General features: G+C 45.7%; 1 protein-coding gene across 6 annotated transcripts in view; it reads right to left on the bottom strand.

Moving 5' to 3' along the window:
• Window positions 1–8,721: 8,721 nt before the first annotated feature.
• The window catches only part of SLC2A3 (solute carrier family 2 member 3), an 87,796-nt gene continuing 77,353 nt past the window's right edge, over window positions 8,722–19,164 (bottom strand). For all 6 annotated transcript variants that reach the window (XM_027074200.2, XM_027074201.2, XM_027074202.2 and 3 more), the window contains 6 exons: window positions 18,812–18,974; window positions 17,926–18,113; window positions 13,629–13,733; window positions 13,155–13,256; window positions 12,480–12,683; window positions 8,722–11,051 (listed from right to left, as the gene is read on the bottom strand). In XM_027074200.2, coding sequence (XP_026930001.1) covers window positions 10,833–11,051; window positions 12,480–12,683; window positions 13,155–13,256; window positions 13,629–13,733; window positions 17,926–18,113; window positions 18,812–18,974 — 981 coding nt within the window. In that variant the 3' untranslated portion in view covers window positions 8,722–10,832. The remainder of the gene's footprint in view (window positions 11,052–12,479; window positions 12,684–13,154; window positions 13,257–13,628; window positions 13,734–17,925; window positions 18,114–18,811; window positions 18,975–19,164) is intronic.

Here is a 19,164-nt window from a genome sequence, read left to right as displayed (position 1 = left end):
TTTTAAAAAAATTTTTAATGTTTATTTATTTTTGAGAGACAGACAGACAGAGCGCAAGTGGGGGAGGGGCAGAGAGAGAGAGAGAGAGAGAGAGAGACGAAAGAGAATTCCAAGCGGGCTCCACACTGTCAGCACAGACCCTGAAGCAGGACTAGATCTCATGAACTGTGAGACTATGACCTTAGCTGAAACCAAGAGTTGGTTGTTTAACCAACTGAATCACCCACTCAGGTGCCCCCAGTATTGTAAAGATGGTAATGCTTCTCAAATGAATTCATATTCAATGTTATCCCAGTTAAAATACCAGAAGGATTTTCACTGGAAGTTGAAAAAATTAATCCTGAAAAATTCCAAAGGAAAATGAGGAGGGAGTAGCCCTGCAGCCCTTAAAATATGTAAGCAATTTCGTGCTGCAGAAAAAAATAGATCAATGGGACAAAGATGATCCAAAATATCCCCAAGTACATATGCAAAAAAATTAATTTTTTAAAATGATGGGGCGCCTGGGTGGCGCAGTCGGTTAAGCGTCCGACTTCAGCCAGGTCACGATCTCGCGGTCCGTGAGTTCGAGCCCCGCGTCGGGCTCTGGGCTGATGGCTCGGAGTCTGGAGCCTGTTTCCGATTCTGTGTCTCCCTCTCTCTCTGCCCCTCCCCCGTTCATGCTCTGTCTCTCTCTGTCCCCCCAAAAAAATAAATAGACGTTGAGGAAAAAAAATTTTTTTTTAAATGTTTACCTATTTTTGAGAGAGTGTGAGGGGAGGCGCAGAGAGAGAGGGAGACACAGATTCTCAAACAGGCTCCAGGCTCTGAGCCATCAGCACAGAGCCCAATGCAGGGCTCAAACCTATGAACCTGAGCTGTGAGATCATGACCTGAGCTAAAGTTGGACACTTAACTGACTGAGCCAGTTAAGCCAGGCGCTCCTAAACATTTTATTTTAAAGTAATCACTACACCCAATGTGGAGCTCAAACTTAACAACCCTTAGATCAAGAGTCACATGCTCTACTGACTGAACCAGCAAGGTCCCCTAAATAACTCTCTCTTATTATTATTTTGTTAATGTCTGGGTTGACAGTTTTTGTTTTCTTTCTTTTCTTTTTTTTTATTGAGAGATAGAGGGCACAAGTGAGCGAGGGTGTGGAAAGAAAGAGAGAATCCCACAATGGGGCAGACAGAGAGAGAGAGAGAGAGAGAGAAGCAGGGCTTGAGCTCACCTGATGCGGGGCTTGAACTCAGGAACTTTGAGATCATGACCTGAGCTGAAGTCAGCTGCTTAACCGACTGAGCCACCCTGGTGCCCTAAATTAACTCTTTTAATTAAAGTTTGCCTGGCATGTCTTCTTCTTCTTCTTCTTTTTTTTTAAATTTGTTTTAAGTTTATTTATTTTTGACACAGAGAGAGACAGAGCATGAACGGGGGAGGGGCAGAGAGAGAGGGAGACACAGAATCGGAAGCAGGCTCCAGGCTCCGAGCCATCAGCCCAGAGCCCGACGCGGGGTTCGAACTCACGGACGGCGAGATCGCGACCTGAGCTGAAGTCGGACGCTTAACCGACGGAGCCACCCAGGCGCCCCGGGACATGTCTTCTTTTATTCTTTTCCTTTTGGGTTTCCAGACTTCTAGGCTCTCATTAAAGTCACATTACCTGTTTGCCAATTCTTCCAGCTCCACTGGTCCCAAGCCATAGTCACCTCTTACCAGGGTAATTACAGTGGCTTCTAACTGTCCCTCTGCATCTATCCTTGCCTAAATATAGTGCAAAATTTCTTTTAGGTATATGACTAAGGATGGAATTATTGGGGCATCAGGTAGTTGTATTTTATCAGTTACCTTTTGCTCATACAGCCCCCGAATACAGTAGCTTCAAATAACAAATTTTTCTTATCCCTCATGAATCTGCAAATAGGCTAGGAGTGGTCAGCAGATCCAGGCTGGGTTTGGCTAAACTTCAAGCCACAGATCGAGTTGAGTGAGGCTTCTCCCTGAAGCTTGGACTAAGATATCTTTACCTGCTTATTTTGGAGGCCAGTCTAAGTTTGCAGCAGTTACCCAGGGAAGCTCTGCCCTTGGCAATGGCAGACATGAAAGAGGGCAAATGATAGTAAGGCATGATCTCTTAAGGCAGAACTGACATAGCTATTTCTTCTGCCTTATTTTATTGGTCAAATCAAGTCATATGACTGAGCCTAAAGTTAAAGGAAAGCAGAACAAAATAAAAAAAAGGGGCCCCTAACTGGCTCATTTGGAGGTGCATGCAACTCTTGATCTCAAGGTCCTGAGTTCAAGTCCCATGTTGGGTGTCGAAAATACAAATAAATAAACAAACAAGGCAAATGGAAGCACACTCCTCTCTCATAGTACAGGGAACTTGTCTTAGTCTGTTAGGGTGGCTGTAACAAAAATACCATACTAGGTGGCTTATAAACAACAAAAGTTTATTTCTCATGGTTCTGGAGGCTAAGAAGCCCAAGATCAAGCCACCAGCAGGTTCGGTGTCTGATAAGAGCCTGCTTCCTGGTTCATTGACTGCCATCTTTTTGCTGTAATCTCACATGAGGGAAAGAGAGAGGAAGCTTCGGGGGTGGGTGGAGAGCTTCTGTAAGGGCTTTAATCCCATTTATGAGAGCCCCACCCTTATGATCTAATCATTTCCCAAAGGCCACACCATCTAATACCATCGCCTTGAGGGTTAGGAAGGAGTTCACCATGTGAATTTGGGGTTGGCGGGGGACCCAAACATTCAGACCATAACAAAACTACAAAACCACTTAGTAGAGAGCATGGAATTGGGGGTGGGATGGGGTGGGTGAAGAACTGGGGCGATGCATTTTCAATTTTTCCCAGAAAGCCACCGCTTTCTCAAGTGGTGGTACGATTTTACACTTTTACACTCTTACTTAGCAGTAAAAACAGTCCCCATGTTTGCACAGCTGATGTTTACGGTTATGAAGTTTCGCCATGGCACGAACAATAACAACAAATGACTTAAAGTTGATCCAGTTAGAAAAATTTTAAAACCATCTTAACTGCTATACTGTGAGTGTTCGTGTCCCTTCCACCGCCAGTTTATTTGTTGAAGTCCTAATACTCAATGTGATGGTATTAGTTGGTGGGGTCTTTGGGAGGTGATAAGGTCTTGAGGGTAGAGCGCTCATGAATGAGATTAATGCTGTTATAAAAGGGGTCCAAGAGGGCCCCCCTTTCCCTTCCACCACCTAAGGATACAACCTGAAGTGTGCAACCCAGAAGGTGGCCCTCACCAAAGCAAACTGGCACACTGATCTTGGGCATCAGGCTCCAGACCAGAACTATGAGAAATAAATTTCTGTTGTTTACGAGCTACCTAGTCTGTGGTATTTTGTTAAAGCAGCCTGAAGAGACTAAGACATTAAGCATTTGTAAATGTATAGATCAATTTGGGGCGCCTGGGTGGCTCAGTCAGTTGGGCGTCCGACTTCAGCTCAGGTCATGATCTCGCGGTCTGTGAGTTCAGATCCCGCATCGGGCTCTGTGCTGATAGCTCGGAGCCTGGAGCCTGCTTCTGATTCTGTGTCTCCCTCTTTCTGTCCCTCCCCTGCTTGCACGCTGTCTCTCTCTCAAAAATGAATACACATTTAAAATTTAAAAAAAATGTATACATCAATTTGACTCAGGTCATGATCTCACAGCTCCTAAGACGGACCCCTAGTAGGGCTCTGTGCTGACAGCACAGAGGGGGAGGCTGCTTGGGATTCTTTCTCTCTGCCCTTCCCCCATTCATGAGAGTTCTCTCTCCCTCTGTCTCGCTCTCTCAAAATGAATAAATATTAAAAAAAAAAAATGTACAGATAAAGTAGTGTTAAGTATAGTCATGCTCCCGTGAAACAGAGATCTAGAACTTTTCATCTTGCAAATATGAAACTCTGTACCCATTAAACAAAAAGCTCCCCTTTTCCTCTTTCCCTGGTCCCTGACAACCAGTGTTCTACTTTCTGTTCCTGTGACTTTAACTACACGAATTTATTCACTTACTTACTTACTTATCTATTTATTTATTTGGACTACTTTAGATACCTCATACAAGTAGGATCACGCAGTATTTGTCTTTTTTGACTGGCTTATTTCACTTAGCCTAATGTCCTCACAGTTCATCCATGTTGTAGGATATGACAGGATTTCCTTCCTTTTTAGGGTTAAATAATATTCCCTCAGATAAATATACAGCATTCTGTTTATTGATCCATTGATGGATTTTGGGGTTACTTTCACTTATTGACTGTTGTGAATAGTGCTGCTATAAACCTGGGTATGAAAAATCTCTTCAAGAACCTGTTTTCAATTCTTTTGGATATATATCCATAACTGGGATTGCTGGATCATATAGTGTTCTATTAAAAAAAAATTTTTTTTTAACGTTTATTCGTTTTTGAAAGAGACAGCATGAGTGGGAAAGGGGCAGAGAGAGAGAGAGAGGGAGACACAGAGTCTGAAGCAGACTCCAGGCCCTGAGCTGTTAGCACAGAGTGCAGTGTGGGGCTCGAACTCACGAACTGTGAGATCATGAACTGAACTGAAGTCGGATCCTTAAGGGACTGAGCCACACCGGCGCCCCTTATGGTGTTCTATTTAAAATTTTTTGAGGAACCTCCATACTATTTTCCATAATGGTTATACTATTTTACAAAACCACCAAGAAAATTAAAAACTTTTGTGCTTCAGGGACGCCTGGGTGGCTCAGTTGGTTAAGCGTCCAACTTCATCTCAGGTCATGAGATCACGCATGGTTCGTGGGTTCGAGCCCCAGGTGGGGCTCTGTGCTGACAGCTCAGAGCCTGGAGCCTGCTTCAGATTCTGTGTCTCCCTCTCTCTCTTCCCCTCCCCCACTCACACTCTGTCTCTCTCTCTCTCTCAAAAATAAATCAATATTAAAAAAATAGAAATAAGAGAGGCAGAGACAGCGCACGAGGGGGAGGGACAGAGAGGGATGGAGCATTCCAAACAAGGCTCCACGCTGCCAGCACAGAGCCCGATGCGAGGCTTGAACCCACGGAACTGTGAGATTATGACCTGATGCCCAAATCCAGTCGGAAGCTCAACCCACTGAGCCACCTTGGTGCCCCTGGAATTAATTTCTGGAATCTATCCTAACTCACGTGATTCAGTCCCATCAATCAAGTCACTAAGCCTAGGGCAATCCAGGAAGGGTAAAGTCGCTTTATAAGGAGACAGATGGGAAACACCTGCATTGCAAGGTTTGCTGGGTTATGACCTGGACCAGAGCCAGTCAGTAATCATTCTAACGCTCTCGAACAAAACGGACTCAGGAAGACAGGTTTGCGGCCGCCCACGCCTGCGCAGTGGGGGCGCGGCCGAAGCCCCGCCTCTCGCAGGCTCTGCGGTTTCCCAGGCGCCAGACCAGCTTCCAGCGACGCCGCGGAGGGCGGAGGAAGTGGCTTGTCGAGGCCGCAGGGCTGGCGGGGCTCCGCGGCCTGGGACCCCCCGCGCTCGGTGCGCCCTGCAGCAGGGGTCGCGGAGAGAGCAGGGCGGCGACCGGAAGGAGGAAGGTGGCTGGGTGCCTTGGCGGACGGCGGGTTGCAGCCGCGCCGGCAACCAGGGCCCGGATCAAGGACACAGATGTAACACTGGGTGATTCGTTGGCGTCACTCTTTGGGAATCGACACCCGGGAGGTTCTCTGTGGTGATGGGCCGGCGTGGGGAAGACCGGGAACGCAGAGCCAGAGCTAGAGGGCTGGGGCCTCACCAGCAGCCTGGCCCCCCCGCCTCATCCGGCAGCACCCACTCCAAGCTCAAGGGCCACCTTCTACCTTTCCTCTTTTTCACTTGCCAAAACCCTGGGCAGGGACCGCCAGCCCAACCTCAGCGGCAGCCGCACAGGGGGAACTTCAGCCAAATATCTGCAACAAACGCTTTCGATTATACATACATTCATACATACATACATACATAAATTCATTCATTCATTCATTCATTCATTCATTCATTCAACTTGAATTTCATCGAAGCACAGGTAGGCTTTGGGAGGTGTGGAAATGGCAGATTCAGCCAACGATCGCTTCGGCCGGCCAGCCATCTAACAGCTGTGCCGCTTACCGATTTATTGCCTCACAGCTCCAAATTCATCCTTCAGTACCTGTTGGTAAGGGATAGAATTCCTTGAAATCATTTCTTCTTGAGAGCGTTAAGCGCAGTGAAGTTTTCTCAGTAGATGGTGCTGCGGATTCCCGTGGCCGCACCACAGGTGACAGGACATTTGGGGGCACCCTGCCCCAGCCACACACCCGGAATGCAAGTTTCTGCAGTCACCTCACCGCCTCCGCCTCTGTCTGGCAATCACTTTCCACGAGGCCCAAAGCGCCGCCCGCCCCCCCCCCCCCCCAACGATGTTGATGTCCCGACTCCCTGGGTACCCTCGATTGTCCCGCAACCCAGCACATTTCTCTGCCATCAGTAGACTGCAACCGTGCCTTTTCCAGTAAGATCTGAACCTCAGCTTTGGGGAGATGCCCTCTCTTCCAAGTCTCTCTTTGGATACTCTCCTTCAGCTCTAGGATACCATATTGACTTGTCCTATCTATTATCTTTTACTTTTATTATACCTCGGTATCTTTTTTTCCCCCCAGCCTCATGATCAAGAGTCGCATGCTGTACTGACTGAAACAGCCAGGCCTCCCTTGATATTCTTTATATTACATTTTCCCTGCTTAAATACTTGTGCGTTTCTTCGGTGTATTTGTTTAAAAAAATTAAAAATTATTTGTCCTCCCCCCTTCCCCCCCAGCAATCAATCAACCAGTCACTGTGTGGTTTCTGTTTTCTGATTGGAACCAGACTAATAACACTTAAACATGTTAGATGTTCAACAGTGTGTGACGTATGAGTGAGACCAAGTCCTTGCTTTTATGGGGCTTATATTCTAGAGGTTGTTTACTAAGACCTAACTCACAAGGTAGACTGAGCCTCACAAAATGTCGAGGCCGAGGGGCGCCTGGGTGGCTCAGTTGGTTCAGCGTCTGACTTCAGCTCAGGTCACGATCTCGCGGTCCGTGAGTTCGAGCCCCGCGTCGGACTCTGGGCTGATGGCTCAGAGCCTGGAGCCTGCTTCCGATTCTGTGTCTCCCTCTAGCTCTGCCCCTCCCCTGTTCATGCTCTGTCTCTCTCTGTCTCAAAAATAAATAAAAGTTAAAAAAAAAAATTAAAAAAAAATGTCGAGGTCAAATATTCTAAGGGGGCCAAGTGTAAAGAACCTACTGATAATGAACTTGATGTCTTTGAAAACTAGAAGGCCCAGTGTGGCTAGTCTGTGAGCAGAGTGTCAAGAGATGAAGCTGAAGAAGCAGACCTTTTCCCCGAACACATTTTCAGGGCAGTTTTGAAAATGAATGAAAGCAGTATACTGGAAGTTACACCAGGGCGATCGCAGTAAACTGGGATGTGTGGTCCCTGAATTAACAGGCCACAGGAAAGGAGCCTGCAAGCTAGTTTGTGACAAGATGTAATTGGAAGTCTTTAAGATCAGTCTGGTTGCCGGAGAATGAATTACAAGGAAGCAAAAATAGAAAAAGGGAGCTGCGATCCCCACAATCGTGGAGAATATGGTGCTCTCTCAGGGCTCTTTCAGGTCAGGGTTTCATCCTCATTACCTCTCACACAGAGTACCAGTGGAGGGATTATGTTGCCAGTAAGGAAGGCTTTATGGAGCTCACGCCTGGACTAGATAGAAATAAAAAGTAGCCGTTCACGTGTCTTTAGGAAGTGATTGGAAATGTAGGGGAGTGTCAAAGTAATAAATGAAGGCATGAAAGGGTTAATGAGAGGGGTGCCTGGCCGCTCAGGTCATGATCTGGCGGTCCAGGTCCATGCGAGTGAGCCCCAGGTCGGGCTCTGTGCTGACAGCTCAGAGCCTGGAGCCTGCTTCAGATTCTGTGTTTCTCTCTCAAAAATAATAAACATTAAAAAAAAAAAAAGTGTTAATGAGTGATGAAGTGGGTGTGGGTGTTTTCCTGTATAAATAGGAGCTACAATATGGTAAATCAAACTGAAAAGGTAGCAGGGACCTTGCCCTGGGTGGGTGGGGGAGTGACCCGTAGGGGGCTTAAGTTTTGTTTTGTTTTTTTCTGTAGTTGGCTGGAAGCTACTGAAGGATTTTGAGTAGGATGGCGATATAAATACAGTATGGACGTCTTAATCAGTGTAGGATGAATTTCAGAGAGCAAAGACTAGAGGGGAAAGGAAGGAAGAAAGCACAAGAGAGAAAAGCAGAATTCTCATTCAGGAAAGGAAGCAACGGTGATTTATGGAGTGTACAAAGCAACGCTCTAAGGCTTTTCATTTCATCTGTGTGATAAACATGTATCGCTGTTTTTATGTGTACCAGACTCTCATAAAGAAACTTACTCAAGGCAGCGACAGGCACTGTGTGGCCAAACCAGGACTTAAAGCCGATTTTGTGTTCCAGGAAGGACAAAAACACAACAAAGCACAAATGAAAAAAGACAAGCCTGTGATGTCATATGTACATTCAGGATTTTTATTTCAAAACAAAGAACCACAGTAACATTAATAATAGAAAATCCATTTGGAAATATTCACAATCCGGTCGCTGCGAAATGGGAAGACTTCCACCTGCTAACTGCCAACCCACTGTTTTTGAGGAGCCAGAAGTAGAAGGGCGGTTAGAGGAAGTCACCTGTTCAAAGCCCCATTCCAAAAGCTCTGTGAGTTTTGTTTTGTTTTTTTTTCCAGCGGCTCAACGACCAGAGGGAACAGTGAGAACTGGGAAGTAAAATACTGTCATAGGCAAGGGTTTGGCTAAAGGGCCTGAACTGTGTAAGCACCAAGGAGAGAGAGGGTGATCAAGCAACATATGAAAGAGGGAAGACAGAGTAAATGTCATGGGGTCCAATCTCCATTTATTCAAATACTGGGAAACTAGAGGATTTGTGGAGGTGTCCGTGAGCTGGGGCGAACAGAAACCCCTCCATCTCATCTAATTCTCCGAAATGCTCCAGAGTTAGAAGTCTTCAGTTTGTTTCTTTGTCCTCTTAAAAGAAAGGCCTCCCACTACCCCATGACTCCCCTCCAACGACCTCCAGAGGCCACATGTCCTGATCTCACACTTCTTTCCTACTCCCACTGTCTGGGTCTAGGGTGAGATGGAATCTACCACCAGTAGTCTCCTTAAGGAATTCTCCCCCATCTCTCCAACAGGGAAAGGTAGCCAGATGAGACTGAACTGTATAAAGTCTGGAAGAAAACCATAGATGCAAATTCCACCCAGAAGAGGCAGTGTTCTCTGTATATAGAGAGATGAGTTTTAACACATTCTGTTCGAAAGGGGGGGGGGCTGTAGAACACCGAGGAAACAAGTTACCAATAAACTACCTTACCCAGAGCAAAGTGTCAGTGCACATACATTCATACTCTCTCAAGTGTGGGTTACACTGCACATTTACTCATAACTGTCTCAAATGTACGGCCCCCGAAGGGCACTTGACGTAACACTATGGAAATATGGCAACAGATGAACACACATGCAACGACCTTAAAGCGACAACATATAGTTCAACTGGATAATAATCGTTCAGGAAAAGACCCACCCCCAGAGCTGAGGTTACAAATTCAAGGTAGTTACCAACATTCTCCTCTGAATTCTTTTAAAGCTATGGCTTAAAACAAAAATCAACAACTAAAATCTCCTAAAGAATAACATTTAGAAATACTGAACCTCTACCAAGAACCAATTTTTTGGGATGCTCATTGGGAAGGCTCTCCCACCAGGCAGGTGGTAGGAGCTCATTAAAAAAACAAAATACAAAAAAGTGAGTCCACTACAAGGGGAAGGAGTTGTTTGGTCCAGCGAGGGGAGACAGGATTGCTAGAAACAGCCTTCCCTTCTCCGGACTCCAACCAAAATTAGAACCCGTTAACCACCATTAACTACAATGCCCATCTCAATAATAACCCGAGATTTCAAGTAACACTACATAAAATCTTAAAACAAAGAAAAAAGTTCCAAAGGTAACCAGTAGCTTCTTAATACAGGCACATGACTTCTCTGAGAAATTTAACTTGAGAGTTTCCACCTGAAGGACAGAAATCGCTGAGAGGCAACGCGCAACGTTCACGCACCCCATCGTACCCCCTCCGATAACACATTACTTTTCTCCGCAAATCTTCCCTTATTGCACCTTGACCTCGCCAGTATCGAATCTTCTACCCTATAAACCTCTCTTTAAGCGCCTCCCTCTAACCTCAATTTCCTTACGTTTCCATTATTTGGTAAAATTACTTCACACTTAAAAAAATAAATATTTATGCAATAAAACCAGAAGGTAAAAATAAATAAAACTCAAGTTAATCTGCTCTGCAGAGAGCTGTATGGAAGCGAGGAAGGTGCTCGTATTTAATCCCTCTCTGCCCTCCACACTCCTGTAGATCTGCTTCCTGGTAAGTCTGGGGTCAGGGAAACTGTACCTCACTCTTACTCCCCTGTAGGCCCTTGTGGGGCCATAGTAGAAGCCAAGGGAGGAAGAGCTGGCAATGTTGTCCTAAGCCAAGTGGCCAGTCCCTCCGGAGATGAAGCTAGGTTCACTTGGTCTCTTCTACACGGAAGAGAAACGTCCAAGAACTGAAATGTTTCGAAAGCCATTGAAGATACAACTAAGTCCAGCATTGGGCTCCTCTGAGTGCTCATGGTGTGTGAGGGAAGAGAAAGGAATCAAGTAGCAGCATTCGGAAACAGTCCTGGGTTACAACCTGATGAGGTCTCTCCCTCCTCTGGGGAGAGGTTGCTTTTCCGTGTTGGGAGGGAGGCGGGGAGGAGGCACGGCTTAGACGCTGGTGGCGGTCTCCTTCACGGGCTGGATGCTGTTCATCTCCACGATGGGGCCTTTCTCACCTCTGACAGCCTCCCTCGCCTGCCCTTCGAAGGCTCGTGTGATTTCCTCAAAAGTCCTGCCACGGGTCTCAGGGACTTTGAAGAAGGTGAAGATCAGGAAGATAACAAGGAAGCCGGTAAAGATGATAAAAACGTAGGCTCCTAAATAGAACTAGTGAAAAGATAAAAAAAAAAAAAAAAAAAAGGAGTATCAGGGTCAAATCTGGTCGTGGCCAAACTCGTTTCCGTGCCGTCCATTTCTAGTAGGCTCCAAGACATAACCTCTCCACATTTAACAAGAACATCAAGGCTTCCTCAGAGATTTACGATGCCCTTGCTAACTTACTAGATTTCTCTGCAATTTTGAGCCGTTCTTTTTCCTCTTCACTAAAGTTCCCTGCTTCTAAATACCTACGGAGTAGTTTAGGACTGTTGAAGATGATTTTTAAAATCCGGGTTTCTGGGGCGCCTGCACGGCTCAGGTGGTTCAATGTCCCACTTTTGATTTTGGTTCAGGTCCTGGTCCCAGAGTCATGGGACTGAGCCCCGCATCAGGCTCTGTACTTAGGCTAGAGTCTGCTCAAGATTCTTGCTCTTTCCCTCTGTCCCTCCCCTGTGTGTGCTCTCTCTCTGTCACTCTCTGTTAAGTACCATTTAAATAAAACAAAATCAGATCAAATGTGGGTTTCTGAAAGACTCACAGAAATAGGAACTGCTTTCCAGAAGTCCACTGCAAGTTCCTTTATTTAAGGAACCAACTCCAGGTTATTTTAGAATAGGAGCTGTCTCATCCATTCATTGACATCCCTTTGTGTAGTGAGCCTTTAAGGTCACGGAGTCATGAATGCAAATTCAAAGTATGGATTTAAGTGTTGGTTTGGAATCCCTGGAGGCTTAAAACTATCATTGTTTCTAGGCAGAACTATGCCTGTAATCACCTCGGACTAGTGGTCTTTTAATAAAAGTTCCCAGTTTTAGGGTGCCTGGGTGGCTCAGTTGGTTAAGTGTCTGATTCTTGATCTCAGCTCAGGTCATGATCTCATCGTTTGCGGACTTGAGCCCCACATCGGGCTCTGCGCTGACAGAACGAAGCCTGCTTGGGATTCTCTCTCTCTCAGCACCGCCTCACCCATGCACGTGTTCTCTCTCTCTTTCTCTCTCTGGGGGGCGGGGAGGGGTGGGTTCCCAGTCTTACCCTCCTGCTTCAATCCTTTTTTGCCATCATTCTTTCTTTTTCTATATGCCATTGAAAATGAGAAACAAAATCTGTTTTAAAACACTTGATATCTAACCCTCTGTGGTGTCAGGAAACAGATTTTAAACCTGTCGGCTTAGGTGAGCTGGTTTTGAGACTGGCTAGGTAAATTTCGTTTTCTTTCTTTCTTTTTTGAGAGAGAGGGAGAGGGAGAGGGCACAAGTGAGTGAGGGGCAGACAGCGAACCCCCACAAGGGGCAGAGAAAGAGGGAGAGAGAAGCAGGGCTCACCCAAAGTGGGGCTCGAGCTCACCTGATGAACTCGTGAACCATGAGATCATGACCCGATGCTTAACAACAGAGCCACCCAGGCGCCCCTAGGGGAGATTCGTTGTAATTTACTTACTGCAGCTGAAGGGAAGAGTAGCCCCACCAGAAAGTTGGAGGTCCAGTTCGAACAACCAGCCACTGCCATGGCAGCTGGGCGGGGTCCCTGGCTGAAGAGTTCGGCCACAATAAACCAGGGAATGGGGCCTGGGCCAATTTCAAAGAAGGCCACGAAGACCAAGATAGCAGCAATACAGACAAAACTCATCCAATTATAGTTATCCTATATGAGAAAGGAACAAAGGCAAGTGAGTACTAAAACACAGCACAACCTGGCTAGGATCTAGCCTCCCAGAGATGAGGACCTACTGAGCACGAAAAGCACTCTGTGCCGGGGTCCAATGGGGTTACTGGACTATCTAGCCCAAAGCCCTGGGTTTTTGAATCCTAACCTTGTGCTCACCTCACACATAGGTCATTTTCACGTTGAGATCATTTCACTGTCCGTAAAATGGGAGTCATTATTACTTCAAGATTACTTTAAGAATTAGATTACATAGGGTATTTAACAAGCCACATGTTATACGGATACAAGAACTGTACCAGCTTAACTACCTATCTCTAATGATCCACTTTTCTCAAAACTCTGGGCATGTGACCTTACGGATCTTCCCACCTGTGTCACGGAGGGTCACCTGTAACCTCTTCTACCCGCCTCCCCCCACCCCCCTTCTTTTCCTCCAAGAGCACTCACCTTTAGTAACAAGGAGATGGTCATGAGGATGGAACAAAAAGCCATCCCTCCAAGGCCAATCATATGCAGGGTCCTCCTCCCTGCCCTTTCCACCAGAAACAGCTATAAGGAGAATAACAGAACATGACATTTCTGCTTTCCCTTTCGTGAAAACGCTGCATGAGTTACCCGAATCTGCCTTCCCAATGGCAGGATACTTGTTATGGTCACCCTGCCCATTTTAGTTCCAAGCTGAAAGCATCCTCTGTAGTCCCCGCACACCTCCCTCCTTCTCATGCACTTCCTGTTTGCTTGGAGGGAGTGAAGTCTACTTACACCCATCACTCCATAGCTTTTCTTTCCCCGAAGAACAGGCCAAAAAGGTTTAGGTGATGGTAGGGAGGTGGAAGGCCGTGAAACCCATCTTTGAACATGTGTAGTAAGAACTGCCCCCCACCGGCCCGGCCCCGCAAACTACCAAAGCACCCAACTTACAGAAACGACGGTGAAGATGGTATTAACCACACCCGCACCAATGGTGGCGTAGATTGGCTCCTCGACGCCCGCATCTTTGAAGATGCCTGTTGAGTAATAGAACACCTAGTGGGAAACAAAAGATGCAGCTCTGAAACCGCAGTTAAACAGAGAACCCTCAAAAAATAAACTCGACCGTCCCAGGAGGTTAAGGGGGGTCCTTTCTGGGGTTTTCTTGTTCAATCACGGTATCTTTTCTGCAAATGAATTATCTTCTGAATCTTACCTCTTATTCTCTTCTTAGTTCTTGTCAATTCTAGCTGCTTGTTTCCATTTTTTCTTGTACGCTTACTCCTTCTGCTCCATTTAAGTCTCTTCCTTAACATCTTTTTTACCAACTTAGATCTAAAGGTTTAAGTCCTATTAATTTTTTCAACTAAGCCTTGTGTGTTTTAAAGTTTTTTTTTTTGTTTTTTTTTTTTGGTAAGATCTACACCCAGTGTGGGCCTCGAACTCGTGACCCCAAGATCAAGAGTCAAACGCCCTTCCAACTGAGCCAACCAGCAGCAAGCCCCTTAAGTAAGCTTCTTCAATAGATAACTACCCTAGCCCTGAAAACAGTGATAGGTACACTGATATTCTAATTTGATGGTGAAGCAATTGAGGAGTAACCTCAAGCCTGCTCATGTAATTAGAAGCAGAACTCGGGCTAGAATTCCTAGCTCTGGGTCCATCCCAAGTGTTTCAGGAAGTAATACCTCCTATCATTTTAACTTTATACTATTCAATAAGCTGCTATTTAACGTGTACGGTTATGTATGGCTGCTACAACTACCATGGTTAAAGAGATGTCAAAATATTGGACTCAGACTTCAAGGTAATAAGGGAACAGTGCCTGGCAGTGTCTAGATCATCTAGGCTCAGTCCCTCAGGTTTGAGTCAAGAATTTATGATTTCATCCAGAGTGTGTGTCTCTACAGCAAAATTCGTCAGACTTTTTCATGAATATAAGCATCTATACTGGGATTTACCTTTCAAGAAACAACTCTTACCACCTCAGATAGAAGCCACGTATATTTGTATTTTCTAAAATAAGACTAAGGCTGTGCTTTTTACATTTTTTATTTTTTTAAAGTGTATTTATTCTTGAGAGATAGAGATAGAGCGCAAGCAAGGGAGGGGGAGAGAGAGAAAGAGACATAGAATCCGAAGCAGGCTCCAGGCTCTGAGTTGTCAGCACAGAGCCTGACGCGGGGCTCGAACTCGTGAACTGGGAGATCATGACCTGAGCTAAAGCCGGATGCTTAACCGACTGAGCCACCCAGGCGCCCCAAGGCTGTGCTCTTAATAAATTTTTTTCTTAAAGTTTATTTATTTTGAGAGTGCATGTGGGGGAGGGGCAGAGAGGGAGGGACAAAGAATCCCTACCAGACTCTGTGCTGTCAGCATGGAGACCAGTGTGGGGCTCGATCCCACAAACCATGAGATCATGAGCTAAAATCAAGAGCAAGATGTTCAACCGACTAAGCCAGACAGGTGCCACAAGGCTGTGCTTTTGGAAGCAGATCTGCGGGCTCTTGGCTTAGTCGGTAGAACATGCGACTCTTGATCTCAGGCTTAGAGTTCAAGACCCACGTTGGGGGTAGTTTACTTTAAAAAAAAAAAAAAAAGAAACTAGGGCGACTAGCCGGCTCAGTCAGTAGAGAATGCAGATCTTGATCTCGGGGTTCTGAGTTCAAGTCCCATTTTGGGTGTAGAGATTAGTTAAAAATAAAATCTTCAAAAAAGGCAGGCAGGCAGGCAGGCAGGCAGGAAGGGAGGGAGGAAGGAAAAAAAGATTTGTAGTATCATCCCAATCAAAAATTGCTGCTCTAGAAGAGAAGGGGGAGCTAAGACTGCTAAAAAAAATTCCAATAATACTTAATATTATAAAGCTTGTGAGAAAAGACATTTGAACAGTTAAACCTAGCAATGAATAGTTATGGCAATACTCTCTCTTATCTAAAAGCCTATACAACAAAAACCTAATGCATACGTACACATCTCAAGGAAAGTTCTTACAGTCAAATTACCTTGCTATTTGCTGCTATCAAGCGGGATTCAAGCTAACTCATACATCATCTCACCCTCAAGCAGTTTTACTCTGCTAGGTAAACACTACCCAACCTCTGACCCTCTGCCTTTTCTAAGGAAATTAGAAAACACCGTTTACTCAAATGTAGGTTGAAAAAGTGTTTTCACACATCATTTCCTGAAGTGGGAGGAGTCTGTACTCCAGAGTGCTAATTTATCATTTGTAATTTTTCCAAGAGTGGGCTTTTTCTGATCCTGCTTCACAGGGCCGGCATTGGAGCCTAAATTATGCATGCTGGGTGTGAGTGAGGCACCTAGGGTGCACAATTTAAGGAGGCGCTCATGCTTAGGACCACTGACTTGCACCTCGATGCCTCACTGTAGTCCCAGCCCTGCTGTTCTGGAAAGTCTTCAGAGTGTATTTTACTACAGTGATTTTTTTTTTTTTAATTAAAAAAAAAAACATATATATATATATATATACGTACACACATACAAATATACATATATATACACAAATATACATATATATATATACACAAATATACATATACATATACATTTATATATATATATATATATATATATATATTTTTTTTTTTTTTTTTTTTAAGTAACCTCTATAACTAGCGTGGGGCTTGAACTTACAACCCCAAGATCAAGAGTTGCATGTTATACAACTGAGCCAGCCAGGTGCCCCTGCAGTGATTTTTAAAGCGACAGAATTTGAGAACCAGATTCACTGAACTATCTTTCCTCCCAATTTCTGATATTACATCCTCCAACCCTGCATGAGAAGCACTGCTATTTCAGATACAAGCAACCTTCTTGGCGTGTTACAGAGAAAAGGCCAAAGGCCAACTTGCTACAAAATGATCTAATCATATTGATCAGAGAGTGATGAGAGGGGCATCCGGGGGCGGGGGGGGGGGGCGCTCAGCTGATTGAGCGTCCGACTTTGGCTCAGGTCGTGATCATAGTTTGTAAGTTCGAGCCCAGCGCAGGGCCCTCTGCTGTCAGCGTGGAGCCTGCTTCAGCTCTAAGTAACCCCCCCACCCCCACCGCCCCTCCCTAGCTCTCTCTCTCAAAAATGAATACACATTAAAAAAAAGAAAGAAAAGACTGGTCAGAAGCTCTCAAGGCATTCATCTGAAATTTAAAGAGGCAGGACAGCAGTATGTCTCAATTACAAATATTTTATCTTGAAATGGATAGAAGGTAGGGGAATAAATACCCTCTCTTACCACACCGAAGACTCAAATGCTGAAAGGTGATTACATGCGTAGAATATAAGTTACCTGCCAACTGTCAGCTTCCATTGTGCTCCCCACTTTAAACAATCAGAGTCACTATTCTAGTTGTAAATATACATATAGAATAGTACATGTATACCTCTTGAATGGATTGCCTCATTATTCCCCTGGGCTTTACCATGCTTTCTAGACTGTGAAGTCCTGGGAAAAAAAACCACAGCAGTAAATTCTTGGATCTACTTTAGTTGTATGGCTTACATTATCTTTGATGACACGAGATAAGACTGAGCAGAGTTAGGGGCACCTGGGTGGCACAGCTGGTTAAGTGTCTGACTCTTGATTTCAGCTTGGGCCATGATCTCACGGTTTGTGGGTTCGAGCCCTGCATCGGGCTCTGCACTGACCTCACAGAACCTGCTTGGGATTCTGTCCCCTTCTTCTTTGCCCTTCATGCACTCTCTCTCTCAAAATAAATAAAACTTTAAAAAAAGATTGACCAAAGTTAAAGACAACCGGAAATAAAAAATGAGTGGGTCAGAAAGAGGATTAATGAAAAGTAGATAAATTTGTAATGTCCTGTATACTGAAAAAAATTTGGAAGAGGACAGATGTGAACCACAAGTTCCAAGACTAAAGGTGATGAATTTTTTGTTTGAATGTATCTTATCTTTCCACATGGAAAACATGTGCTGCAGACAGAATCTTAAAGCAATAAAACAGGGGCGCCTGGCTGGCTCAGTCAGGGGAGCGTTTGGACTCTTGATCTCAGAGTTGTGAGTTCGAGCCCCACGTCGGGTGTAGAGATTACTTAAATAAATGAACGCTAGTAATAAGGAAATAAAAACCAACACTAAGTCAGAGCCTGGATAACCAACACTTTGGGGTGGCCGCCATGTGGCGAGCGTCGTGGGGTGACCACGCCAGCACCTGGCACCGCGGTCAGGGGAGTTAAGTGCAACGTGGGCCCCCTCAGACGTGGAGCAGATACTCACCGCGTTGATTCCAGAGAGCTGCTGGGAGAGCTGGAGCATGATGGAAATGACAATGGGCTGCTGGTAGCTGGGCGATCTGAAGAGCTCCAGCACCGTGGGTTGCTTTTCTTGTGCCATCCTAGCACTCTCATCTTTCATCTCCTGGATGTCCTGAGTCACATCCGGGGTGCCCCACAATCGCTGGAGGACTGGTAAAACAAGCAAACCAAGGATAAGGTTAAGGTGCTGACCCAAGGTCATCTTCCCCGTAACAGCTGGGAAGAGGCCACGCGAGACGAGCCCTGGCTAGCATCTGTGCCTCAATCGGCTTCTCTCTTAGTTTTTTTTTTAAGTGTTTATGTATTTTTGGGGGGGTGGGACAGAGAGAGGGGGGACAGGGGCTCTGCACCGACAGGCTGACAGCAGCGAGCCGATGTGGGGCTTGAACTCACAGACCACGAGATCATGACATGAAGTCGGACACTCGGCCCCTCCCGCCTTTTTAACTCTCACGTCATTCTTTAGGGGTCGAATCGAGGGGTGCCTGGGTGGCTCAGCCAGCTGAGCGTCCGACTTAGGCTCAGGCCATAGAAGAACTCACAGCTCATGAGTTTGAGCCTGGCGTCGGGTTCTGTGCGGACAGCCTGCTTCGGATTCTGTGTCTCCCTCTCCCTCTGCCCCTCCCCTGATTGTGCGTGTGCTCTCTCTTAAAAGTAAACATTAAAAAGAATTTAAAAAACAAAAAAAGAAAGAGAGAAGAAAGAAAGTTTCTGACATGAGAGCCATCAGGAAACCCTTCACTCGGGTTCTGAGGGGCAAGGGAAAGGAGAGGACAGACCCAACACCCTCGTCCTGAAACAAACCGCAGCCCTAAAATTCCTACAGTGAGGGTGTGAGGGATACTCACTGTCCTTGGCGTTCTCCTCTTCCTTTCTGTTAATGAGCAAGAATCGAGGACTCTCCGGGCAGAAGGGAAGGGCTGCGCTTTGTAGGATCGCGGGAATGATGGTGAAGCCCAACAGCAGGGGCCAAAGCTCTTCTGTCCCCAGGATAACTTTCAGGCCAAAGATCTGGAAGCCAGGCAAAGAGGCTACCATAAATCTCCTCCTTTCCGAGCCACAGTGGATTAAAAACGAAATTCGGAAAACCCTCCGTGCTTTTACCACAGGAAAAGAAAAACTCTGTTTCTTCCCCTTTCTCTACCCTCCCTTGCTTCTGAAGCTGTCTGTGAGTTGTAGTAATGATACCTGAAACTTACGT

The sequence above is a fragment of the Acinonyx jubatus genome, chromosome B4 (assembly GCF_027475565.1).
Source record: "Acinonyx jubatus isolate Ajub_Pintada_27869175 chromosome B4, VMU_Ajub_asm_v1.0, whole genome shotgun sequence".
NCBI lineage: Eukaryota > Metazoa > Chordata > Mammalia > Carnivora > Felidae > Acinonyx > Acinonyx jubatus.
Note: the sequence above shows the minus strand (reverse complement) of the source record. Positions and strands in the feature narration are given on the sequence as shown.